Genomic DNA, 27,553 nt, shown 5'->3' on the forward strand with positions numbered 1-27,553 from the left:
GTTTTTTTCCTCAGGAAAAAGTTTCAGTCTTAGCAACTAAAGAACAGATACTAAGGTCCAATACATGAGTGAAATAATTCTAAAGTAAAGAAATGCTTTCACTACCTCACCAAATCACTCTAAGAGATCAGTAAAAGATTCAAAATATTCTTCTTAACTCTTCCTTTCTTTCCTAAATACCAGCATAGGAAAACCTGTATTTTCTAACAATGACACAACCTCTACCATGACAATGAACCTCTACCTGTCATCTATTTTCTCAAGCACAGCCAGCATTGAAATAAAGGCTTACAACGCACTTAACTGTTGTAATTATAGAACAAGTCTGATTTTTTTGGATTCATGTCACTTGGAAGGAGAAACTCCACTTATCATAAGGAATGAAAACCAGGACGGAACAAGGTTTGCTATTTCCCTCTCTAAGGAATTGTAGGTGGACTTATGTAAACAACAGAGCAAAGATCAAAGGTAAATCTTGGGGACCATAATATACTGAGTTATTAAAGGAACAGAGCCTTTTATCTATTGTGGAGGAAGGAAGTCAAGCACTGAGACATATGTAATATATGCAATTAAAAATAAAATACCCAAGTGAGTCCCAAAAGTGACTGAAATCAATTAAATTCAGGTTTCTTTCCTTATTCTGTTAAAGTGATGAGAACCAAAAATGCAATCTGTGACAAAAATTAGACTCCATCACCTGGAAAAGCCAGGCATTCAACTCTATTTTAAGTTGAATTTTCCTTCACATCCTATGAAACAAGCACTGTTCAATCACAAACCATGTCCTCATTCACTGCCAGTTCAACTGAGCCTTACCTTGTCCTCCACTCTGTTCAGCCTGGCACCAACCGTGTTATTTCCTCGATCTTTGCTTTTCTCTGTGGAACAAGAAACACTTTCAAATTAATATATGGTGGTATAACAAAATAGCAGCAAACCACAACAGGGTGCGTTTAACTAGCCCACCAACACCGTGTAACTGAACACCCTTACCAGGCCGATAGATCCATTCCTTAAAAGTAGTTTTCTGTTTCTTTTTATAGCATTGGCCCACGCCAGGGCTTTTAATAGCCCTGAGTTTAAGGCATTTTTAATCTTAGTTTTATGCTTTAACCACGGACAGCAAAAATGTTCCCAATTTAGTTAATGTTTTAGTTGCCACTTAAAAACAATCTGCCACTATGCAAAGGACTCTACAGCCAAGTTGAATAACACATTTGGTAACATTCTATCTTTTCCCCCCACTATAAACTATACAGAAAGATGAGTTTGCAAATGACATAAACAGAGAGTTTTCATCAGTCAGACTTGTCACAAACAAATTTAGTCCTTTGTGCTCCATTTCCAGTGTCTTTTCAATGCTATCAAAGATCTATGTGAATATTACAAACTTCATAGGAACTCTGTTCTTAGCACACCAATTTATTGAATATATGGTGAGTCTCAGAAAGACTAGAGCCAATATTTTGAAGACTTCGGTGAAAGTAGGTCCTTTAAGAATCTAAATAAGAACAACCCTAATTTAAAAGTGTTGATGACTAAATATATTTGCCAATGCTTAATCTTCAGCGCACAACCACTTGGCATGGTTTAGAAGATTGGCAATAAAACGAAAATTACTTGAGCAAGTATTTTCCATTAAATATATGTTCATCAGATTAATTTTAGACACATTCTTTGTATTGACTTACCTGAGACGGAGATAAAAAGAGATGGCTTTCCTATGGACTGGTCCAACCTATAAAACAAAAAGAAACATTTTTGGTTTTTATCAGTCTGAACCTGCATCTTCACCCTCTCTAGCTGGAGCAGGGAGGTCTCTTCACAAACAAGCAAAGTGAAGTTCAAATAATTTTGGTTTGTCCTGTGAGTGAAGCAGTTGCTCTATGCTAAGAGTAGCTTGAAATAAAAAATTTAGCAAAATGGAATTTGAATTAGATTGCTCTACAGCTTCTTGAACCACTGTAAAGTTTTACCACGCCCATTTTCCATGTGCTCAGCATTGATTTGTCTTTTCCTTGTTATTCTTCAGCTTTCTTTTTGCATCTGTCATCTCTTAATTGGCTCTTAGGGGCAATTCTATGAAAGCAGGTGACAGTATTGCACTCTCCAGGTGTAGAACAGCCCCTGTGATATAAGGACTGCAGTCTATAGTCACAGCTAGCAGGGACTAAGGTAATACATCTAAGTCCCAATCATCAGATTTTTAAGCATTTTGCCTTTTCCTCCCTGTGTGAAAAGAAAACTTTACACAAATGCCATTTTATATTCCCTAATTGTGCACAATCCTGCCAATATGGCACCTTCAACCCTGGCATTTTTTTAAACATGTGCCCCTAATTCACAAACATCCTCCTGCTGCTGTTCATGGGTACCAAGAGGGGCTTCACTGACATACCTCCTCTGCAGCTCCTTGATTCGCACCATCAGGTTGAGGTGGCCCTGAGAGTACTGCTCAATAACATCTCGGACATCGTAGGGCTTTCTGGCTTGCTGTAAAAGAAGAGACAAAAAACAGGCCCTTAAGTGACAAGGATGGACAAAAGGTCTGTGGCAATGTAGATGTTTTTGAAGAGTAAACAGTAAGTTCTTTTAGCACTGCGTAAATATGTGAGTTATTTTGATTGTTGCCATGATCACACATTTTTGGTGGAGTAATTCTGACAGTTCTCATTTCATCCACCTTTTTGTTACCACAGGTCTGTATGCCTTCCAAGAGATAATCCACCAAAGTGGAATTCAAAAGGACTTGGAGCTAAAAAGAGCTTGTCTAGCACTTGGTTCAGAAGCCTGTGCTCACTTTAATTCCTTCTGGAAATCAGGTTCATATTCCTTGGCCACTGAAAAATATTGGGTCTTGAACATGCACAAAACCCTGTTCTCAGCCAGCAGCTGGGGCTCACAGTTCAGGCCTTACCATGGGAAGTTAAAACACAGTCCTAGAGGAAGGTGCATGACTGATTTCCTCTTCCAGAAAGACTGGCTGAGTTTTCAAAACTGCTGGGAAACGCTGGTGCAAGAAATGCCCTGTGTCTGGAACTTACACCTCATACATGGGAAAGACTTCATCTGACCTACTATTCATAAAACAACTTTTGTGTAGTACAGAGGCACTAGTATCAAGATAAATGCGATAGTATTTACCTGCAAGACTGACTGGGAAGCAAGTTAATGAACATGTTGAAGGGTAGGAACAAATTAAAGGTATCTTAATCCTACATCTAGAATCTAGAGTTCTATCAGTGCCAGAAATGGTGTTCCCAGCACAGGAAAGACATGGACCTGTTAGAACAAGTCCAAAGGAGGCCACAAAGATAATCAGAGGGCTGAAGCACCTCTGCTATAGACAGGGTGAGACAGCTGTGTTGTTCAAGAGAACCTAAAGAAGAGAAGGCTACAGGGACACCTCATTGGAGCCTTTCAGTATTTGAAGGGGGCTTTTAAAAGATGGGGACAGATTTTTACAAGGGCCTGTAATGACAGGACAAGGGGGAAATGGCTTCAAGCTGAAAGAGGGCAGGTTTAGATTAGCTATTAGGAAGAAATTCTTAAGTGTGAGGGTAGTGAGACACTTAAATGGGTCGCCCAGAGAAGTTTTGGATGCCCCATCCCTGGAAACATTCAAGGTCAGGCTGGGAGGAACCCTGAACAACCTGACTGCATGAAGATGTCCTTGCTCATGGCAGGAGGTTTGTACTAGATGACCTTTGAAGGTCCCTCCCAACCCAAATTTTTCTATGATTTCTGACTCATTTGTTATGCTGTTTATGGAAACACTGCAGATCATTTTCAAGGTTTTGTAAAAACCTTGGTAACATTGAGTTACAACTTCTCTTTTCTTGCATTGTTTGAGAACAAGGAAAAGAGTTTTCAGCGGTAGCTTCTAAGATACCAGAATTTGGATCTCTTTTGAAGTCTCAGAAGTATTTTGTCACCTGTACTTCAAAAGCCGATGTCTCTGCTCTGCTTTATCTTACTTCCCAAACTTCAGGATTTCCTAAACTCCATGCCATAAATACTGGTTTTTTCCTAAGCCAAAGGAAAGTAGGATACCATACAAAAACAAGCTGTGGAGACTGTGGCATCTTCATGCAGTCCCCTGCACCTGCCTGGGAAGCAGTTCCTACATTTCAGGAATGACTCCTTTAGTAACATCACTTCATCAAACAAAGGATATTTCAGTCTCCCAGATTCCCCACCTCAACTGCAAGCCTTGGGTGAATGTGAGAATCTCTCTGGTGGGAGACTAAGCAGGACTGGGAAGTACTTTAATCTAACCAAGGAGCACAGAAGAATTCCCAAGCATCCCAACTGCTTAGACACACATAAATCATAACTAACATCCACAAAGAAAGAAATATGATTCTGCCATGGCATAAATCTTGTAATCCTGTAAATCTTTCCATGGACTAGAACTGTAAACATGATAATATTAACGAAAAAAAAAATTATTGGATTCTTTTTGTACTATAAATAAGCAAAAGAGAAATCTGCAAGTTTGAAAACTGCAGGTTCAGAAAAGGTGTTCAGTAAGAATAAAGATGCAGAGCTTTCTCCTGCCATCCTCATCCTCTGACACAGGAGTCTGACAGTAGCGTAAGTACTTCCCCGCCTGTTTTTCATTTACAGGGCTGCCTCTCTCTCTTTAAAACAAGAATTTAAAACCTGGAGTAAATATATTAATGAGGCTAAACTTCTGAGTAAGTCTGGGTATTTAAGTCAGTACTGATTTTTCTGTAACTGCTTCATATTGAAAGCTGATCTTCTATAAGAAAATACTCTTGCTGTTGACCATATAAAAAAACTGCAGCAGGCAGCAGATTAGTATGGAATAGACAAAAGCAGAAGCCAGTCCCACAGCCTTCTTAATTGCTTCTTTCCTTACATTTGGTCTTCTACTAATTAAGCAAAACTCATGGCAAAACTCTTTTTAAATGCCTTAGTATTTCCTCCATCATAAATGACAGTTTTTGAAAGGCACAAAATCCAGTGCCAGACATTAAATGTGCACCACTGGCTGTGGCTGTTGTTCCCTAGTAACAGCATGGGCAGGGAGGCAGACCTGGGAAAGGGGAATCCAGGAAAGGGGAATTTCTGGGAAATGCAGCCAGGTAACATCAAATAAAATGGGCAAAACACCCTGTGAAGCACAGGACACTGAAATACACAGTTTAGTGCAGTCCAGTATGGAGATTAGAAAAGATTACACACATAATTCATATGAATCACATAGTATGATGAACTAAAAGACTATAAATGTAAGATTTTCCAGGGAAATTGTAACAAATCAGGCAACAGTTATGTCATTGGTAGAACTGCAACCTGTATTTTTAATTTATGCTATGTATAGAATATTTGCCATGGTAAAAATCATTCCACAAGTTAAAAAGCTATTTTAGAAGGAAATTAATTTACTCAATTGGAAGAATTTACATGGAAAGAAAATTTAAGAAGTTTTCAAAATGAAAATGGGAAATCAGAACCAGTTCATGGTCTCTGTATCTGACGGATATCACGGTTGCATCTATGTACATTAGTTTTAAGACTTCTAGAAACATTAATGGTTGGAAAACACAAGGTTATTTACTCATAAATCAAGCTAATGGGATAACTGAGTATGGAAATTAATTTTTTTCCGGAATTCCTCTGTAACATTAGATTGTGTCAAAAACATCTGGTTTACAACTAATATATAAAATTAATTTTTGGTAGGTAGGGTGAACAAAGTCTAGAAAAGCATTCATTTCTAAGCCTGCTTTCCCTGTAATCAATAAAATCCTTCCTTAACCGTAAGTCATTAATCTTCACTGATGCACAGGACTTATTTGTGTTGAATGTGATCATTTGTATAGAATTTGAAACAGTCCTACAGACTTTACAAGAACATAAACACATCCATAAAAAAGGTATTAATTCTTTATAATATCATGCTGGGTTCATGGGCTATACATGGGCATCCTCCTAAGGACTATATTTAAACCTTGACTTTAAATTTAGCCTAAATTTCTCTCCTTCTTTTTAAAGAGGAAATGATACTTCACAAAGACTTGCTTTTCATGTCTTTTGAAAATCTTTGCATCCCTGTTTATCCTTCCTTTATTTCTTTTATTTATTTATTGAGATTTAAACAGGAAGGCTTTGCTTTCTAAGTGGCTTTTGTCCTTCTAATGCCATCACCCCCTGTTATTTACTGAGCACTTCAAAAAATATATCTAGTCAAATTTAGGCCTACAGGTGTGTCCTGCAAACAGCTGGTAGAGTTTAAGAACCATGCTGAGTTCATGCTGGGACCTATTTTGCAAAATTTTCCTCTTCCTCTTCTTCTTCCTATGCTGTCCTACTAAAAGGTTCAGAGGCATCTCTAAAACATACTCCTTTAAAATGCTGGCCTTCCTTAGTGTTCCAGCTAATTTTAAGCATGAATTGCCCAATGGACTTCAGATGAAATTGTGTTGTGATTTTTTTCAACAGTTACAGGAAGAAAATATCTGAATTTTCTTTTTTGGAACTTATTTTTTACATAATTGTAAAGCTTAGAAAGAAAACACCTACTAAAAAATAGCTGTACAGAACTCTAAAATGCCGAAAGATATATTTTTAAAATGCATCTTCTGCTTTACCTTATTTTTGGACATTACATTATGCAGCTTATTAGGAACAGTACAGTCATTACTTGGCACATGCTAAAACAATTTAATTTATTATGATTATTTTATATGCATAGAACAGATTTACAACTTTTGATGAAAGAATAATGACAGTGGTTATCGCCTAATTACAGGAGAGATTTTCAAAATCATCTCGGGGCTTGAATTTCAAGGTGACTTCGTGCATCAAGTTACTTGGGTGCTTTGGAAAACTGTACTTTTCGTGCTCTCCAAATCTCTAAGCTTGATCATGACCTTATATTTAGAAATTATGGAGAAGTATCAGATATTCCCCTCCTTTCCTACTGGAGATTCTGCTTCTGAAGAAACAGCAGCATATTACTTGTACACAGGAGTAGGTCCATCCCACTGCAGCCAAATGACATTTTTAGTTCTTTTGTAGCAGCTAATATGGATCCTTGAGGAAGGAAGAAGACTGCTGAGGAGAAATGGGAGACAACCCTGCCCAGGGATTTTGTAGATGGCCAGGACTGAGCCTTTTGCAGATGCAAAAGTGAGAGTACAACTGAGAAGCCAGATTAGCAACTGAGATACTGAGCACAAACAAGTCTCAAGTATGAACTGAATAGTCCCATTCTATTCAGTCAAATGCTTTTTCAGCTTCTATCAAATCATCTGCCGCAGGGGAGTCTCGTTTATTTGCCAGGTGGATAATGTTGCACACAGTGCTCAGGCATTTTCAAAATCTGTTTCTGACAAATACCACTTGGGAGGTAGAACTACAACGTGTGGATTTCTTGTTACTACGCAGTTTAGTTAATACCATGGCAAATATTTTATGATCTAAATTTATGAGGGCAATGATTCAGTAATTACCATGGAGCAAAGGATCACAATCAAGTTTTAGAATGAAAATAAATTCGATTTTAATGGAACTGGCCACATTTAGGCAATTATTCACACGACAGCAGACACATCACTGGACTGGGCCACATCTCTTGCCCAATTTAAAGTGCTGACCAGCAAGTGCTAAAAAACTTCTCTACAAAATGACTATGAATATTATCTTCAAGTAGTTGAGACTGTGCCTTTCTTAATTTTAGTCTAATAATGATAATAAAGGGTGAAATGTGCTAGCAGAAACTTTTTGAAAGCCCTCTCTTCAAGAAAACTCGGGACATGGGACGTTTCAGCCTAAATGGTACTGATCTGAATACATTATACATAACTAAAGCAATTTTCTGACAAGCTCCGGCAACCTTAGCCATAAATTAGCTTATTATTAAAATTAAAATATACAAAGTAGAAATTTGCTAAAGAATTCATGAAGTGCTTCTGAATTTTACAAGGAAATCAGAATTGTGGGATTGTAACAGCAGCAAACTTTGCCTTACAAATAGATATATTGGACTGCTAGTCATAATCATCATCCTCATCATCATCATGATCTTTTTGTTCTTAAATTTTGTAGCCTTCAAATTTAAAAAAGAAAAGACACTCTGCCTTTTTGGAGGATCTAGATTAAAGGTGGGATAGCTTTCTGGTTTATTAGAAGCAACAATAGCTAAAAAATAGATGTAGGCAGTTAAGCCACTCTCATCCTTTGCATTTTCAGTTGTGAAGACTGTCCTCTAGAGATTATCCCTTATTGATTCATTTTAAGAAAGGTAATATATTTATTACCTATATATACATTCACCTGGTTTAAATCAAGCTGAAGGCTGTTGACATGTGTTTTTACTGGATTAATGAAACAGATTTTTAGAAAGTTGGCAGTCAGAATTTTTTATTCAGACCAGGAAACAAGGTAAATTAGCTACTGTTAAATGCTTATGACATCACAAGAGCACAGTAAGTGAAGTGGCACATGGGAAATGTATCAGTGAGGGCCAGAGGAGGAAAAAGAATCAGTATCTCAATAACTGGGAAGGAGGTCTTCTACTATGCAGAGGGGAGAAAGGAGAAGAAATGAGAAACCCTCCAGTACACTAACAAATTTTCACCTCGGCTTCTTATCAGGACTTCATTATCATTGAGTAAGGGACAGAAACAAGGCTGAGGTAGTATTTTAATCTCTAATCCTACTGACTGGGCATGAAAGCAGCACACAGCTCAGAATTAATGGAGACATACGAGAATGTTTGCACTGCCAGAAAGAGACAGCGATAACAGAGGGCTAAGGGTCAAGTCCATTAGCAGAAAATAACATTTTAATTCAGACTGCATTTCAGGAGTTTAGCCTATTTCCAGCGCATCCATAGCTGACTAACCTGCTGCAAAACAACCGCCCTACTGAAGGAGTGAGAGAATAGTGGGTGTAGATCACCATTACTGAAATGAATTGTGTTAGTCTCTCTTAAGTTTCTAAAAGAGACAATGAATCAGGTGAACAAAAGGGTTTATTTAGAAAAGGAGCTTTCTATTCACAACTCACCTGGAACTTTTTTTTTGCCACAAAATACTGCATCCTCCGAATCACCTTGATGGCAGCGCGGTGGTGCTCCCGCAGCCTGTGGGAAAAACCAGGAGGGTCAGGGGGGAAAGAGCATCTCCATCCAGACAAGAAATACAGCAGGCTGCAGAAAACCCTTCCCCAAAACATCAATGTGCAGTGTAAGTAGCTGTGATTCAGCACAGCACACCGTTCTGCTGACCTTCCTCACCTTTCAAGAATGCTCTGAAAATCCAGGGTTTTATGTGACCCACGCTAGGTTTGCAATCATGTCACAGCTAAAAGAGGTGTCCACATAACCTCCTTCTGTGTCTAAGCAAACCTCCATGCATCCCTCCCAGCTTCATTTCCACAAAAAAACCCCGAACTCTCAAGTTCCTGCATATCCAGCTATGAACAGCTTTTATACAATCACTCCAGTTTTTAGGACTTTTTTGGTTTGTTTGGGTTTTTTGAGGTGTTCACTCCACAATTTCTATACAACATGTTTCTTCACTTAGATGGTTTTTTTTCCACAAAGAATTATTGAAATACAAACACTTGAAAGATCTTTGATTTGTTGACTGCTAAAAAAACAATCCAAATAATCTAGTAGTTTCTGGATGTAACATCTACATACATATTTATCCCCAAATGGAACTGTAGCTTAATATAATAACAAAAAAATCTGACAGGTCTTTAAAAAATATATGCCCCTCTTTGTGCATATGCATATGATCTGACAATAGAATAAAGAGAAAATAATTTGCTCATTGTGCTTTTAAATTACAGACTTTCAAAGAACCTGACATGATTTTTCAAACAGTGCCTTAAAACCAACAGTTATTTCAAATCTTTAAAAGCTTCCAAAAATGATGCATTTTCTTCTTAACATTAAAATATAATATCAAACATTAGGCCAATTATTCAGATTTCTCATTCTATTACTCTTACCAAGATTTACTTGAATGACATTACAGCACCATCTTTATTTCCTTTTTAAGTGCATGAACATCTAATGTTTCTAACTCTCACCCCAAACACACTTCTAGTGATGGCTTTGGGGAACAGCTGCAAAAGCAGTTAGGTGTTCCAGATATTTTATCTTTATAAACTTGTTATTAGTATTCCAGATAGAATGGTATATTGAGATGTCACTTTGCAGTGCTTTTTCTCCATACTGAACATGACAGCATTCATACTCACTAAGGGATGGAGAAGTCACAGAAGTTCCATAAAAGAATTATTTTAAGTGATATAAAAGTTTGTGCAAGTTTGGGTCTTTAGCATGTTACAGCATGGTATCACCCAAGCCTCTGCAGCTAAATATACCTGGATTTTTTGTGAGTATTTAGGTGTTTCCTCGGGATAGATCTCCCTCAGTAAATAAAAGTTCTGTATGTGCAAATGGTGGATGTCTGTCCTCTGAAGAGGTGTAGCTGGGGTGTTCCTCTTCTGAAAACTCACACTTTTTAGTAAGAAAACATTCTGCAAAGTCAAAAGCAGAACCAAAACAAAGCCATCATTTCCTTCTTTTAGCTATTCCCTCTCAGGTGGGCTCCGTTATAGAAATTGTTCAGGTCTAGCAATGACAGAAAAGATTACTTTCTCCAGAAACAGCATAAAATGCATTATTTTTCAAGCTAATACCATAGAGCTTTCCACTGCAGGTCTACAGATGGCTACCCCTAAGTGTATTTATATAAAACCATCTGTACCTCAATAATTATGCACCAAACCTCCAGTTAGATCTGCATAGGAAGCTTTTTCCCTCTTAACACCTTCCTGAGGTGTCTTAGAGCCACTGTCTCCAGGCCCCTGCTCCCACAGATGGGACTGCAACATCATGGTTCAAGTTACAAAAATGGAAATTTGCTCCTCCTGCCTGGAATGGCTGCGTGTTTGGATCAGTTCCCAGTGGACTGAGTTGGCCTAGTGCTGGTTCAGGGCACCCCTGTTCTGTGAGCCTGTGCTGCATCATTCTGCTGCTAAGGACTTGGATGACTTCCCCCAAACCCAAAGGAAATAAAGCGTTTGGGCTTTTAAGTTCTGCTTCACAGAGATGGGAGCCAAAAAGGTAAACACTGTTTAATTTTCTAGTAAATATCAAAGGTATGATATCATGCAGCTATACATCCTATACATAAAAGCACATAAAAACATCTTTTGACAAATAGAAATATATTTGAATTGCCATAAAACTGCTTGTAGTATTTTGGTTTATGCCTCATTTCCTCTGGGGTGTTCTTCACAGTCCATTATTTCTGAGTAAAACATTTTTCTTTGGGACAGCCAGTCACCAGTAGAGCACACCAAATCCCTCATTCTCTATCTACAGGACAAGTCCCATCTATAAGCAAGGCAGGCAGATAATAAAAATGGTATTTGCTATTCAGTGAAATAACAAAGCTACATGACCAAAATGATTTTCCAATGCAGCTATTCACCATCAATCATTTTTCAGTGCTAACATGAACTACCATGCCAGGAGGAAAAGTTAATATTCTCCTTTTAATCCTTCCCATTTCCAACTCCAGTAGGAAGCCTTACAGTAAGCTTGTTTCTGCTTATGCTGAAAAATGCAATTCTGCACAACAGGCTGTCCTGATTCCCCAAGATTAAATGCTTCTGCGATGAGAGAAGGGAATAAAGGATTTAATTAGTAGCCAAGGCTGTGATTCACGGTTGTTTGATCTCTTTGGCAAACTGGTAACAAACGCTTTAGTAAATTGAGAGCTTAACCATTAACTGGTGATATTTGTTTGTTCAGCCACTTGTGACATCTCTGAATTTTGGTTACAGAGGGGCTGTCTGCAGCCTCTGGGCACAGGGAGCACGCTCAGACGTCAAAAGGTGCTCAATGTGTTACCGCACCCACCTCTATGAATACCTGGGGTTTTTTTAGGAGTGTGGCTGGAAATGACCTCACCTGAGTGTGCTGCCAGAGCACAGCACCTTGCTGCTGTGTCCCTCCCCTGCCCTTTGGAGAGGCACAGTGATCCGCTGATGGCAGCCTAGAAAGGGTCTCCAGGGACTGCTGGGCACCTCCAGAGAGCCCTTCTGCTGCACTGTAGCTGTGTGAGCAAAGCTCTCATGCAACTGCAGTCCCCCATTTTCAGATGTTTAGCTTTGCCTGACTTTGGGGGAAAGCTTGTTGGATAAATGCATTAGCAACAGGGTCAGCAAGCCTTCTGCTCTTTTGGCAATAAAGCTATCTTCCTCCCCTAAGCATTTATCAGGCTTTGAGCCTGATCGACACCATACCCATTATTATCACAACTGACATCTGAAGGAACTTGCCAAACGCTGTTTGACTGACTCTAATAACCAGCAGCATGTTACCTTAAAAAGTAATATACACAGAATGCCTTTAAAATCAAGCTAGTTATTATTTCTGATACTGGACAATTTCTCAGCCTGCACCCTTCTGACGAAAAACCACCAATAGCTTTCACTGGCTACCAGTAATTTCCTTTCTCAATATGAAGATGACATCAAGATCACCTTGAATACAGCACATGCTATGTGACATTTCTCATGGATGTAAACTCACAGAATTAGGTCCTGGAGCCACCAAGGAATCTACAACATTGTTATAACCCTTAGGAATCCAGAAGGATGAAGATGGAAGTAACAATTCAACAACAGAGGACCATCCTGGTTGTAATAGGGCCAACAGATTCATATAAACCTACATTATTTGCAGGTATAAACCAGGATTGCTTTGTACATGCACTGAAAAACAACCTGTTGTGGCTTCAGGCACTATTCAAAGCATAAGAAATGAGGATGAAAAAACCTGGCAACAAAATACAATAGATTGAGCACCCACATTAAAAAAAAAAAGCCTGGCAGCATTAAATGACCAGAAATCCTTAGTTTTTCCTGCCTCCTTTAGTTGTTAAGATACTTAAGCTACAACCAGTCACTTGGAGGAAATCTGATCTCATCACCAGTCCATTAGAAATCTGAACTGGAATTTCACTTAAATTGGAAAACAAGCATGATGAAATACTTTACGTAATTCAACTGACATTTCCATTTAGTTGGAAAGTTATTACACGTTAATAAATGCTCTGAACTGTTGTAATTCAGACTTCTGTTCATTTGACTTCATATTGTTCACTTTCCCCACACCATCGGCCAAAGCATCAGTAGGTTTCTGAAGCTGCGGCTCCTTCCCCAGTCCCACACTCACTGGGAATGCCACTGCTCAGTCAGGACCCACCTGCCTTCTTCCTGCCAGGGGACATGCAGGGCCAGCCCAGAGGAATGTTCCGGGACAAAGGCTGAAACTTTTTAGTTGCCAAAACTGTGTGGCTTTATGAAAAAGGAACTAAGCAGGTGCATGGTTCAGTTGCTCTATGATTCAAAACAAATAAAACCTGCTTTTAAAATTAAACTTTACAAGATTATTCCCCTTTCTGAAACAGATTTATTTTGATAAAGAATCATAAAGGAAAAGCAATTATTAATCAGAAATATTAATTGCCCTTACAAAGCTGCTAAAGTTTATATCAAACCCTTAGTAATTCCATTAGAAGTTTGTTCCCCTTTTCATCTCAGGAAGGTGTTCTACATATTGGTTTAGTGTTAACAGAAATATTAAAGCAACAGGGCAGAGGAAAGGTGGTGCTGATTTCCTATTTCTAACACTTGCCTTTTTGTTCATGTGCAGAACATTTCATTATGAGGACTGTGATGTCTGGCACAGACCTCCCAACACACATGGACACTGATATTATCAGAGCCTGAAGGTCAATGCTCTCTGTTCAATGAGTCCAACAGGAACAAAAACACAGTTGGAGAGAGCCACAGATTTATAACATCTTTTACAAAATGCCCATTTCTCAGTAAACCTAATACTGATTTGAAGTCAGGCTCAGTTTTTAAACCTATTTAAATTCTCTGCAGTCATCTTAAATTTCTGACTTGGGACAGGGTGAAGTATTAAGAAAGAAGACTGAAGTTGGTTGGCCTGAAGCTTTTGGCAGTAATCGTTATTTAGATTTGAGCTTTATCTTTAATACATCGGTTTTCAATCATGTGTTTGCATGTGAGCTGAAGCATTTTTTTCCATTCAGGCCCTGAAAAACATTCCTTGTCACAGAATCTGGTGGAAGAGATTCAGAGTAACGACATTAATCCATTTCATTAGTGCATTTAAGTCTAATGAAATCTTCCATCCTTAGTCCTCCAGGCATTTTAGGTATAGTATTTGCTGTGGCTCAAGCTTATTCTGTCATTCCCTGCCTACTCCCAGTTGATGGAAATCTCTCTGCACTGAGCTGCATTTTAGATGCTGAAAATTGGAAGAGATTAGGTTGCATTGCTGTGGATTCTGAAACAGGAAATACTTGATCACCATACCCAGGGATAAAATCAGAATCACTGATTATTTCCAATATTATAGACTACCCAGTTTCTCCTTTCATTTGTTATTAGTTTAACAAGTGTTTTTTGCCATCATTATGATCAGTTCAGTAAGGGCTCTCTACAAATAGCCGGGCCCATAAATGTTTTGCGAAAACTATGTTAAGGATAAACCAGTAAAAGCTGCCCAGAAATGTTAGAAAAGCATGATGGCATTTGAAAAGCAAAACAGTTACACATCTGAAGTTTAATTAAATGGGCTTAGTTTACACAGAATGGTTTGGGTTGTAAGGGACCTTAAAGACTGTCTCATTACAACCCCCTGCTGTGGACAGGGACACCTTTCTCTAGACCAGATTGCTCAGAGCTCCTTCCAACCTGAGGGTGATCACTTCCAGGGATGGCACACCCACAACCTCTCTGGACAAACTGTTCCAGTGCCTCACCACCCTCACAGAAAAGAATTTCCTCCTGGTACCTCATCTGAACCCACTCTCCTAGTCTGAAGCCATTTGCCCTTGTTCTGTCATTACTTGCCCCTGTAAACAGTCTCTGTCTTTCCTGTAGGCTCCCTTCACGTACTGGAATTTACTAAATGCTCCCATAACATTTTCAGTGTAATCAAAGTTAGAAACTAGTCACAAAACAAATGAAATTCGGATAAATTCATCTATCCTCCCCCATGGTTATCACTGCCAGAGTCTTCACAGGTTTAAATGCAATAGAACTACAGAAATAATAGATACACAGAACAAGAAGAATCACAAATAGAAGGTAAGATAGCTTTAAAAAATTTCTTTGGTCTCAGCATTCAAAGGCATTTTAGTAATTACTGGCAAACAATCTGTTTATGAAAGATCTACATCAGCTGAACTCCTGTTCATGCTTGTAAATTAGTTATGAATGGGAAAGATTTCATCAAATGAATTTGTTCATCTAAGCACCGAATAATTCAACAACAATAGCTAATTATTTCTATAAAGACATTTGATGAATAATTTTATAGAACAGTATGTCTCAAGGGTTTAACTTCAAGAATAAAAGTTTCTTTGACTTAAATGCATGTCTTATAATGTAATTTCTGTTCCCAACCTAGGGGAATGCAGGAGCTGACTTCCATAGGAGTATCAGTGATTCTAAATTAAAACATTTGTCTGCAGGAGTAATGTCAAAATCAGTCTTTTGGTGAACCCTTCAGCCAGTAAACAATTTGATTATTTACTAATTGTGAACATTGGCCCATGGGGAATTAGCTTAAGTTGAATTAACATTTGTACTCTTCTTCACCCACTATGTAATTTCCCAAGTATATGTGGTTGGTCTTTTTTATTTAAAATATGTGATTTTAAAACCACAATCATCTTTTAATGGATTTACATTTTATTCTACAGCAGCTTTCATGTCTCCCTTTTCAAAAGTAATAGGTTTAACTGAGAAATCCTTTCATGTAATTATAGCAATCCTCTTTCTCTCTGCAGATAGTCTGACTTAGTTTGATTTAGTTCGAAGATTTTTAACAGACGTACAAAGAAAGGCAAGTTTAAGAAATAACATCTCCTTTGGGAGGATTTTGGTGTTTTAAACAAAAAACAACAAAAAATGCTTTCCAACTAGACCTAAGAGGATCCAGAATAGCTAAATGGCATAGGATTCTAGAGTGTCACACTTAAATTTGTTCAACTTTCTTTGGGGGAAATGGTCCAACACATTGTATGTCTAGAACAAAGACAAACTGCTGAAACTAGAAGGAAGACCAGGTATAGGTTTTCAGAACTAATGCCATGCTGGGGCAAACAGAGGTAGCAGCAAGGTATTTCCTCTGTGGTCTACTCCACAGTGATGGCAGCTAAGAACTCAACTCTTACAAGGGTAGTTTGTATGGAAATCAGGGAATAGCCAGAGATTTCTTGTAAATCCTTAATCGCCTTTGCTGTATATTTTCACAATTCCATTTTAACTCATGCCTGTTACTAGGACAGGAAGAGCTGCACAAAGAACATAGGGAAAAAATAGGAAGACAAAATTATCTTTGGTCAGGACCAAAAAGCCACATAAAGAAAGCAGGAAAACTATACAAGCCAGTTCCCATTCTGTCAGAACCAAGTATTGTTTCACAGCTTTGGTGATGTCATTATCAAATACCAATTAATATTGATGTCCATATCAAATCACAGAGAACCTTTATTCAGCTCTTCACTCTCTGCATCTTATTGAGTTAGAAGGCTGCTGCTTTTTCACACAGTTGCAAGGCCAAGCAATTTGAAAGTAGCGAGACACAACTGAGATCACAGATAAGTAAATAATAATGTACAGCACTCTTACAGATAGAGTCTGACACATTAAACTCCTTTTCTAAAGAAGCTGAATTCAGAACACAACAGAGCTTTTTGTTCAGTGCACACAGGAAGCCATAGTCATCATTGTTTTGCCTCCTCTGGTTAAAAGCCATCTTTTCAGATTAAAAATAATATTTCTTTGATGAGCTTTTCATTTATAGCTATGAATTATACAAGGAAATTCAGGGCTACACTCAGAGGCATTTACAAGAAATAACCATACTTCCCCTGGCTACTTGCCTTTCTATTGTTTGACTATTAATCTTACAATAACCTTTAAATATTTAACTGGATGATGTTACACTACTTCATTATGCTCGAGAAGTTGCTCACACTACACAGTAGCTTTTTGCTGTGCTCATTGTAGGGAACTACAAGGCCCCTGCAAGCTCAAGACTGAGCTTGACTTTTCTATTTGGCTTAAATTACATTGCTCAGAATGCACCTCAGATACAATCTGTACACAAAAATATCTAATGCTGAATATGAGATGTAAAAGCATCAAAATTATGTAACCCATTGAGATTTCTCAACTATATGTTTCTATTCCCAATTATTTGCTCCTACTCTATGTAACACATACTAATTTAACATATGCTGTATCTCACATCTTAATTAGGACTCATCTTGTGGTACTACTGCTGCCATCCCATTTAACCTTTTGTTTTGAGACAAAAGAAGCTTTCATTGGGTCAGCTACTGATGCAGTTCATAGAGGACTCATGAAAGGTCAAAGCAATATTGCCTTATTTAAACCCCACACAATGACTTTAGCCAGAATCCTCTTCAGTTTTTTCCCCACATCTCAGTGACATGTGAATTTTCAATAATAAAGAATAGATGCAAAAACATTGTCCCTTATTTGTAAAACCAATCATAGGCAAGAGGTTAGAGTCACTTACACAACTTCACGAATTCAACTACCCTACCAAGGCAAAGTTGAGAGAGTATCTCAGCTGTTCAACACACATGAAAGTCACTGCATGGTTGTGACTGAAAAAATGAAGCAGGTCTCCTGTTGCAGAGACAGGAATTACAGCAGGAAAAATACCCGAAAGGAATTGATGTGAATACCAGTATTTAAATAATTACCAAATTAAGTGATGGTACTATTTCAGAATTCTTAACACTTTCCATGTGGTTTTTTACTACAGAGATGATTGGCAAATTCCCCTGCACCTCAGTAACGATAAGGAGAAGATGGAACGTGCTGCTGCGAAGCTCTTTCTAAGCTCTGAATTCTGAGAACAAACTGTAGCCAAACCCCCCGCCATTGTCACAGAAATCCACTGGAAATCACGAAGCCAAACCCTGCTCTCGTGTTCACCATGGGTAACAGAAGGGACTGGGAGCTGATGGACTGTGAGGTCACCTTGGCTCCTGGCCTGCCATCTCTGTAGGGGCTCTGGATGTTACTCATGCACAGTGATAGAAGTGTGTTCTCACAGCTGCACTTTTTAGTGGGTGTAGCCTCCAAAAATAAACTGACAGAAGACTGCAAACACGAGGGTGCTGCTGCGGTTTCTGTGAGCTGCAGTGAAAAGCCCAGCAAACAGTGAAAGATGGCATTAGGACAAGGGGACTTCACCTCCCTTGTCAAAGCCATCACTTCAGGGAAAAAAGGCAGTTACAAATGTAGTTCAAAACTGCAATTTTTGCAACTGGAAGCATTCTCCAGGATTTGTTATTTTACAATAGTGGAGAAACACATGGGATTTCAACTTGTGGAGAACAGCCTTTCCCTATAAATCACAGAGTGTAATCTGAAACCTAGAAACAGCACAGGGGCTCACATTTATGGATTTAAAACAGATGAAGAGCAAGCATGCTCTTAACCCTTTCCCCATAATTCCTTACCAGTACAAAATAAAAATGAATATACAAATACTGAACAGAAATTAACTTGGCAAAAATCAAGATTAATACAATTCTGTAAACACTGAATAGTTTAGACTTCCCTAAGGACAGAAGCACAGAATTGTGCTAAAGCAAAGCACTGTAAAACTGTTAGAGTATAATCCAGTCTTTGGACTGTTCTTTCATCAACTTTTATTTAAGCAGTTTATCTTACTGAGATTAGGATCTCTCCTATAGAGCAAGACCTGGCAAACACAGGCCTCTGGTTTTGAATATCAGGCTATATTTCACTGGGAATGAAGTAACTAGCAGCCTGTCGTCTCACCATAATGTTATAAACTCCTTAATCAGGCAATAGGAGAACTAATACTAACACATTAGTAATAATTTCTCTTCAAAAATATGTAAGAGCATTAAGATGACATATTGTTTATTTATGGTCCTTAAGATCCCAAATAATTTCTGTATCAGTTTAGCTTCTCCTATGGCTCGCTGGAAAAAAATTCCAAAACCCAGAAAATCCTGTTCCAACTTGAATCCTAAGACACAGCCTTCTCCTTGATTTTTTAATTTTTAAAAATTTAAATTAAAAAAACACAGTGTAAAAGAATGGACTGGAATCTCAGCATTGCCAAGACGCATTAGTCTCTACCTTGTCAGAGTCAGAGTTCCAGTACTTCCAGAAATTCACTCACAAACGTAACACAATGGTGTGATTGAAACCAGAAATGGGCCCAGATTGAAATAAAGTATGATGGCATGTCATGTCAAATCTCTACCCAGTGTAATATTTTAGAGAAAACTCTAAACAGCCATCCCAGGATGGCTGACAGGAGAAGACCAAAAATAATTTTAAGCTTACTGCAAGATCACTCATCTGCAGACACAGTATTTGCCTGTGGTAATTCAAGCTCTGTCCCTTTATTGGCTGCAGTTCAGTGAAGTGGTACTTTTGCCCATGGCTCCTAATGAAAAGCTAGGGTATCTCTGGTCTTCACTGAAAAGGTTGCAATTGATGGAAAAAATATCTCCAAAGTGGCAATGATGGGCACCTGAATCCTTTTCAAGTGAAGAAATCAGCTACCTAAGAACAGCAAAAAAAAATACATCATGAAAAAGAACTCAGTCTTAGACACTGGGCGTGTTGTGGAGCATCCAGAAAATACAGTCATGGCTAGAATTTTGTGCTACAATAATCAGAGGGGCAACCTGAAAAAAAATCTGAGCTCTTTTGAAAAATCCTGCTAAAGCTCTTTTATGTAATTGTAGTTGCAAAGAAAGATTTGGGGAAAACAGGGAGTGTAACACAAAAAAGTACATTACTAGCCCAATTCTGTCTTATGACCAACATTTGGTATGTCAAATGGTGTGTTAGCAGATCTCCATAACCACAAGGGCCATGTCTTTTACTTTAAATAATTTCAAATCAAAGACTGATTTTTCACAAATATATACTTTGTGGAAAACATAAGATTAGACCATCAACAGCTCCACCTTCATCCTTTCATCACTAAAGATTTTCAAGCTACAGTCCAAGTTCAAGTAGGACCACCCAATGCTTCACATTATTCCCGCAGATGCTCAGATCCAGACATCCTCTCTTGTGAACCCATGATGGCATTGGTATACAAAGGCCATTGAGATTTACAAATATGTGCATCAGACCATCTAACTAGGTTGGGATGGATACATACTTCTGAAAAATCTCATGAGAATATCTAAATTATTGTGATAACCCGACCTATTCCGTATGTACAAATTCTGTGAGTTAGAAGGAAGAGGCACTTTGCACCTTGAAAGCCACTAAAAATAGGGACTGCATCACATTTTCTGAATTATGTATTCCAAATACATGGATAAACCCTTCTTTAAAGCACATCCAGGGCAGAAGTTCCTGCCTAAATGTACCAATTGTGTTCAAGTCCCCATCTGGCCACAGTGGGTGCAGGACTACACGCACAAAGTCAAGGGGAGAACACAGCCCTGAACCTACACACAGGCTTGGCACACCAAGGGATCAGTAGAAACTTGGAAAATTTGTACATATAAGATGACACTTAAGACAGCAAATGTAGATTACATATTGTGTAGTACTCTAGATACACACTTCTTAATTAGGTTGTTTGGGAATATCTGACCTGAAACATCCAATTTCTCTTCAATCTAAAATTAAAGAATGTACTGTGTTATTAGTATTGCAAAAAGGCAGGGAATTTTATGAGCTGATATGCAGGAGACAGAAACTGGCTGGAACTGACTACTTTGGTATGTGAACTCTGTTTCTGTCTGTGGCTTCAAAGCACAAGCACAACTCAACAATATATTTTTTTACTAGAATTACCCTCTGGAAAGTTAGATAGGGAAACCAGAATGTGTTTTAATTACTTTTCCCCCTCTTAATTAAGAAACTGTTAACAAGCCCAGCTGTATATTTCAATTTAATTTCTGTTACATAAGAAAAAATATTTTTCTTAATATTCCTATTTCATTGTGTAAATATGTGATGATGTGTACAGAACAATTAACAGTTGAATACTTTGTTAGAAATATCAGATTACTTTGTAACTTTACAGCCTTGCAACACACATTTTTGCAAAGCAATAATTCCTCAGTAAGGGTTGAGCATCAGCTCAGTTACACTCATTGTAGGGAACAGAAATGCCTTGATCCTGGCAAGTTTTAGGTGGGCTTTATTTATTCTAGAAATACTAGAATTTCCCTTTTTTTGGGTGTAAAATAGATGCATACACAGCTCTCACTCTCAAGTGTCTTTCCTACAAAAGAGGTAGAATCAGAAGTTAGCCAAACCCTCAGCTGGTTCAAATCAGAACTCCACTGATTTAATTAGGCAATCCTGAAGGTCTTAGAAGAATACTGCATCAGGCCCTCCTCTCCTCTTTTCTCTCCATATCCCTGTGAGCCAGCTCTCTTCCCCACCCCACCTTCCTTCACATTAGCTCTTGGCCTCTCTCTCCTCCTCTGACTTCCCTACACTCAGATTTTTCTACTTTATATTTTCTGGATCTGTCCTGGGGCTCCTCCTCTCTCTTGTATCAGTCAAAAGTTATTTGTCCCTGTTTTCACAGCCCTTCATGGTTTACTGTGACTTCAGCCATCAAATCTCAGAGCTGTCTTCACTCTATGTGCCACAACTCAATAATCACACAAACATCTTTCAACATTTCCTTCCTTGTTGCCTTTTACCAACCAATTCTCCAGCAGAACCTTTTCCTACTTCTCCTTACTCTTTAGTTCCACACAATCTTCTTAACAACTGAATACAATTCAGAGAATATAATCCTCATATTGTGATGAGCACAAATGCTGAAGAGGAATACAGTAAAATTAGGCTGTCATTGTAGCTATTGATTTTGCAACCATGTTTTCTGTGCTCAACAAATTACACTGATGTCTTGAAACCAAGCAAAAACATATTCTTTCAGATTTTTGCAAGACAAGAGTTGTTTTGGAAGAAAAAGGACTTACCAAACCTAGTTGGCCCTTCCCAGTAAGCACTTTGCAGATACACTGCAGTAAAAGGCAATAAATTATTCCATTTCTACCTATTTAATAAAAATATCTATTTATATAAGCTAAAATTCATGCAGTTAACATCTATGAAAGCAAATTGCAAACAAGAACTGAAGAAAAAAGAAAAATTTGATTTTGAAAACAGCAAAACTGAGAAGGTATTTTTAAAGTGATAAGGAAGGTGAGGAGACTTTCAGTAGACACCTCAGTGATGCCTCACTGAAAATCTTCTGAGAAAGTAGAGAAGTGTGAAATGGGAAAAGTGCACTGAAAATCAGTAGTAATTTTCTACCAGCTACTCTTACGCCTTGCCATTATATCCCTGAGTTCTTCACAGTCCAAGAGCAGAGAGGAGAGCAGGCTCTGTGTATGCAGGAATACTGAAACAAAGCTGGGTTCATTTGTGGTCCAGAGCTTCATGGAGTGTTTATCAGCACTGAAGGTAATAATGCACAATGCCACCCTCATATGAAGAGCAAAGAGTTGACTTCACAGTTGACATTGTTCAGGGCTTTAATTTCAGTCTTCATTATTAAGCCCTGATCACTTTGGGGACTGAAAAACAGTAATGAGCAAGCACAGCCTTATCATACCCCTGAAGAGCTTTTTATTTGGGTTTAATACTGCTTTCCTCCCTGGTTAGGATGGTATGAGAAAACCAGCCAAGGGTATTTCATCTGTGGATGGTGTGGTTTCAGCCAAACCAGGCTCTGAGGCTGTATTTTCTCTACCCCCTCACACGCCCTTTCTATTAATATTATTTTCCTCTCCTCCCAGTTTATGAAAGCATGCTCTCACCAGGACCATCTACTGAGACCCTTAATGAGAGCCTGAACAACATCACAGGTATTTTTGCAAACAGGTAATTATCTAGACTTTTCCACATATAAAATACAAATGATATTCCCCGCTCCTATCCCCTACATAATTTTATTACTCATTTTTTGCATGGCTTTTAGAATACAGAAGAAAGAACATCCATTAGAAGAAGATTCAGGTTGCCTTTTCACCTAGCACTTTTGAGTTAGTATTGATTTTCCCGGAATGTGCTGATGAACAAACCCTGAATTCCACTCGAAAATCCTATTAAATATCCTGTAGTTGGCAAATGCTGGGTTATAAGAGTAAATATCACATTAAAATATGTTACAAGTAGTAAATACTTGTATTTACTAGTAGTACTAGTAAATACAAGTAGTAGTACTAGTAATACTAGTAGTAAAGTACAATAAACCTGACATTTATTGGCCTGCAGGTCTACAAGTCCTTTTTTGGCCTTGGGGTTTCTGATCTTGTGTGTGGCTTAATGTGATAATCAAATAATTAATATAGTTGTGTATTTTCTTTTTCTTTGCTGGTTCTTAGAGTGGCTTGGCTTATAAAGACATAGCCTTTTTTGGAGGATTTTGTGTATAAGATATTTGGATCAGGAAAAAACTTGGAGGTTTGGTGGTATTTATAGCCTGAGTTTGAATTTTAACGTCAGCAATCAGTTTGCAGATGTTTTGCTTTGTGAAAGAACTGTACAGATTTACAACTTTTCCACAGACAAGTATAAAATGCATTACTCATTGCTTGTTATTATTTTCTTATCATTGATAGGATATTTTCTTACCATTGATGGTGGACTTGCAATGTTGGGTTAGTGGTAGAACTTTATGAATTTAATGGTCTTTTCCAGCCTAAATGATTCACTGATCATGTTTTAAATGAAATAACAATCTGGTCAGAATACAAGGAAAACCAAGCTGATAAACTGCTTAAAATTCAACCAAACCCAGACAAATTATAAACAAGTTTGAGCAAATACAGCCTGAGAGACTCCATCCTGGAGTGCCATAATGGGAAGCTCTTAAAAATCTGTGTTTGTTTGCTGGTTTATGCAAAAATGCTGAGCCAGGCACAGCCAGCTTTGTGGGCAGAAAATGCCTGGTGACCGTGCAGGACAAGGAGACTCTGCTGTGCCTTTCAGGGATCAGGGACTCAGTGATGACATTTTTCAAGCCAGGGCTGATGTCTGCTGGGCAGCAGCTGTGGAGCTGTGACTGCAGCTCATCCCATGGGCAATTTATCCCTGTGGCAATGCCAGTGAGAGACCTATGAAAAGTTACGGCCTATGAAAAGTTACATGGCCTAAGAACAGCAGAGCTTAACGTGCAAGGCAAATGTGATTTTTTGCACATAACTGAGAATTTCAGCCTCTAGCACTTCTTGGTAGCAGTGGGTTTCTTTAAACACACTAAATAAATTCCTAAAGATGCAAGCAGACAACTAAAAACACTCAGGTAAACCCTACCAACTGCTCCTCTATCTCAGGGTTGTCTTATACTGATAAAAGTCTCGTCTTTAATTGAAACAAAAATCATTTCCCTTAATCTCAGCCCAAACCAGAAACAAATGGTTTGGTTTTAGGAAAACTCTTGGAATTTTACATTTGAAAAGGATTAAATATATTTTCTTTGTACTGATTATTTCTGTTTGCAAGTCAAGACAAAATTCATCAATGATAAAATGCCACGATAAAGAACAATTTTTTTCTGAATTTCCAGTCTGAACGGGAAGCAGAAAAAACCCAAATAAAAACAACAAATAAAAACTCAGCTCAAAATCTTTTCCCTCAAGTCTTTCATGACACAGTTTGAAAACCCAGGAGATTTGGATGAGTCTGAGAGTCTCCACATGGGGCAATTTTTGCTCAATTCTCTGAATCTTTATCCACTACTTTTTTATTGAGAAGACTAAGATGAAATTGTTCTCTAGAACAGATTATCAAATTTGTCTTACTTTTTCTGTCACCAGATGGCCTCTGCTTATGTTTAAATGCAAGTCTAAATACACCTAAGAATACTTTATATTCCATAAGTTTAAATATTATCCTCTTTTGAACAGTATTTACATGTGTTGTCTGTGTATATATATGCACAAATTAGACAAAATAAGCCAACAGCAAATGAAAATTTATTTTAATTTGTACAATTAGGTGATTAAACTGAATTTGTGATTTTTTTTCCCAGAGGTATGGAAGGTCCTGAAATGTTTTACCCTGGAAAACAGCCTGTACTGATAGCTGCAGTTGTTTTCCAGGGACATTTGATACCAAGCTATTAGGACAATTATTTGTTTGCAGTCAGATCTAAAATAAAGACCAAATAAATTCCTAAATGATTTTTCACATTAGAATATTTTCCTGAATCCGGGCTGAAGTGAATGCAGTTACAATGTATTTTAGTGAAAAGCAACTGCAGAATTTCTGAACAGCTCTTGCAGCTTAAGATTCACATTCCAATAAAACTGAAGCGCTAACTGGCTACAGACAGTATTTTCTAGTACAAAGTTCTGTCCCAAAGCTTGTTTTTATTCTGATACTCAAAATTATTAAAGTAAAGCACTATAAAGTTCCTCTTCAATTGTAGTAAAAAGTATTTCTTATATAGTTATGGTGGCATCACAAATTACTTAAGCTATGTACAAACTATACCTGGACATTCCTTTACCTGACTCCTTACAAGGTAAGTATATATAATAAGGCTAAAACCCCCTATCTGGGTTCCAAAAGACAAGTTTTTATTATTTCAAATTTCATATGTGTGAACTTCTAGATAAAAAACGGGATCTTAACTTCACTTAACATTAATCAGCACAACACAAAATGTTTTATCAGTAGCAGTAACACAATCCTGACTGTTTTAATAGAAAAAAAGCGCTTTAATTTCTGCCTCTGTGTATATATGAATAAATATATATTTGCTTGCTCATTATTGGAATCATTCTATGAACTACAGAGTTAGTTCTCTTCTTTATCAGATAAGAACATTAAGAGTAGTTGGTTGGAGGAAAAAAGAAATAGAATACAAAATGGAGGAAATACTGTATCCCCCTAAATGAGGTCAGGCCCTTTCAAGTTTCTTGGATTGTGCAAGGATTGATGTACAATATATAAACTTCAAGATGTTTTCCACTTTAAAACATGTAGACCGGCATATAATTTGAAGGTCCAAAGGCCTGAAGTCCAAGAGCCCTCTTCAAGTCAGTGGCAATTCAGAGCATTTTTGTGAGAGAACTAAAATAACTCGTATGAATCCACCGGAATAAAAAAATCTGCCCTGTGTGTTACTCGGTTACTAAGACAGCCTTAAATAAAAACATGTGGATTATATAATAACATATAATTGTTTAGTTTTTGTAATGTACCCTCACCTAAGTAGATAATTGGCAATGAAGACTGAACATGAGAACTTTTGACCTGAAATTACTCTTTTTTTTTTTTTTTCTGGATTCAACAGGAACATGCTCTCTGTTCTCTCAACACTTAAAACAATTTACAAAGGGCATGATTTTTTTACTTAAAGGATGTGCTTAGATAAGATTCAATAGTTCTTGGAAGCTGAGGGGAGATATCCAACACAGTGGTACCTATTTTTAAACAGGAAAAATGACAACATAGTTGCTGGCAACTGACAACACTTAAATCAATATTCTGGAAGTATCACAGTATCACCTGTCAGTGAAAAAGAACCAAGAGAATGCCAAAGAAATGCCATTTATGCTTTATTTTTCTCACACACATGTGTAAAGGTAAATTTTCAAATATGCATTCACACCAGTTCTTGAAGAGAACATAAAAGGCAGAGACGACGTAATACAAGAAGATTAAAGTGCCCTAAAATTGCTTCTCATCTTTACCCATTTGTGGAGAGCTGTCCCTTCACAAGAGTTAGCACAGATCTGGCACGGTAAAATCTTGGCCTGCTAAAGTCAATAAAAGTTTTGCTACTGATGTCATTGGGTTGGAATTTCTTCTATTATCTTTAGACACCTGGACAGCTGCCTGAACATCTGCTGAGGTTGTCTCTAAAACGTCAAAGTGCAGTTTCTTACAATTACTCTGATCTGCTGGTGAGGACAACTTCATCCCATTAAAAAGCACTTACAAATTAGGGTTCATTACAAGTTGCTGTGCCTGACTTGTTTGGTAGATTTATTATGGAGCTCTCTCACGTGAGAAAACATAATCAAATACTTTCTTGCTTCCCAGAACCACATTTTTCTTGACTCCCATCAAAACATGGTGTAGTAAACCATTTTTCCAAGGGTACACAGGAAGTCTGTGGCAAAGCCTAAAATTCAGAGTCCCGTGAAATTATTTGAACATATTCTTTTTTTTTTTTTTTTTTAAGTACCAATCAAGAATGAGAACATGAGGGGAAAAATGAGGGAGTTTTATATTGGTGAACTGACATTTTTCAAGACTAACATTTCCTAAAAACACAATGATTTAAAGTGCAAGGCAAACACTGTACATGCACAAACATAAGCCAGGTTATTTCCCTATTTTTGATCATATATGCATACATCAAAATATTTGTGTATCTCTGCTTATAGAGGCACAAGGAACAAGTAAGGGTCTGCCCATG

General features: G+C 37.8%; 1 protein-coding gene across 1 annotated transcript in view; it reads right to left on the reverse strand.

Annotated features, from left to right (window-relative positions):
* KCNQ1 (potassium voltage-gated channel subfamily Q member 1) overlaps window positions 1-27,553 on the reverse strand; it is a 332,636-nt gene that overhangs the window by 100,966 nt on the left and 204,117 nt on the right. The window contains exons 14-17 of the mRNA XM_063158638.1: window positions 9,046-9,121; window positions 2,402-2,496; window positions 1,695-1,741; window positions 820-881 (exon numbers count right to left, since the gene is read on the reverse strand). Of these exons, the coding sequence (XP_063014708.1) occupies window positions 820-881; window positions 1,695-1,741; window positions 2,402-2,496; window positions 9,046-9,121 (280 nt within the window). The remainder of the gene's footprint in view (window positions 1-819; window positions 882-1,694; window positions 1,742-2,401; window positions 2,497-9,045; window positions 9,122-27,553) is intronic.

Source organism: Melospiza melodia, chromosome 6, assembly GCF_035770615.1.
Source record: "Melospiza melodia melodia isolate bMelMel2 chromosome 6, bMelMel2.pri, whole genome shotgun sequence".
NCBI lineage: Eukaryota > Metazoa > Chordata > Aves > Passeriformes > Passerellidae > Melospiza > Melospiza melodia.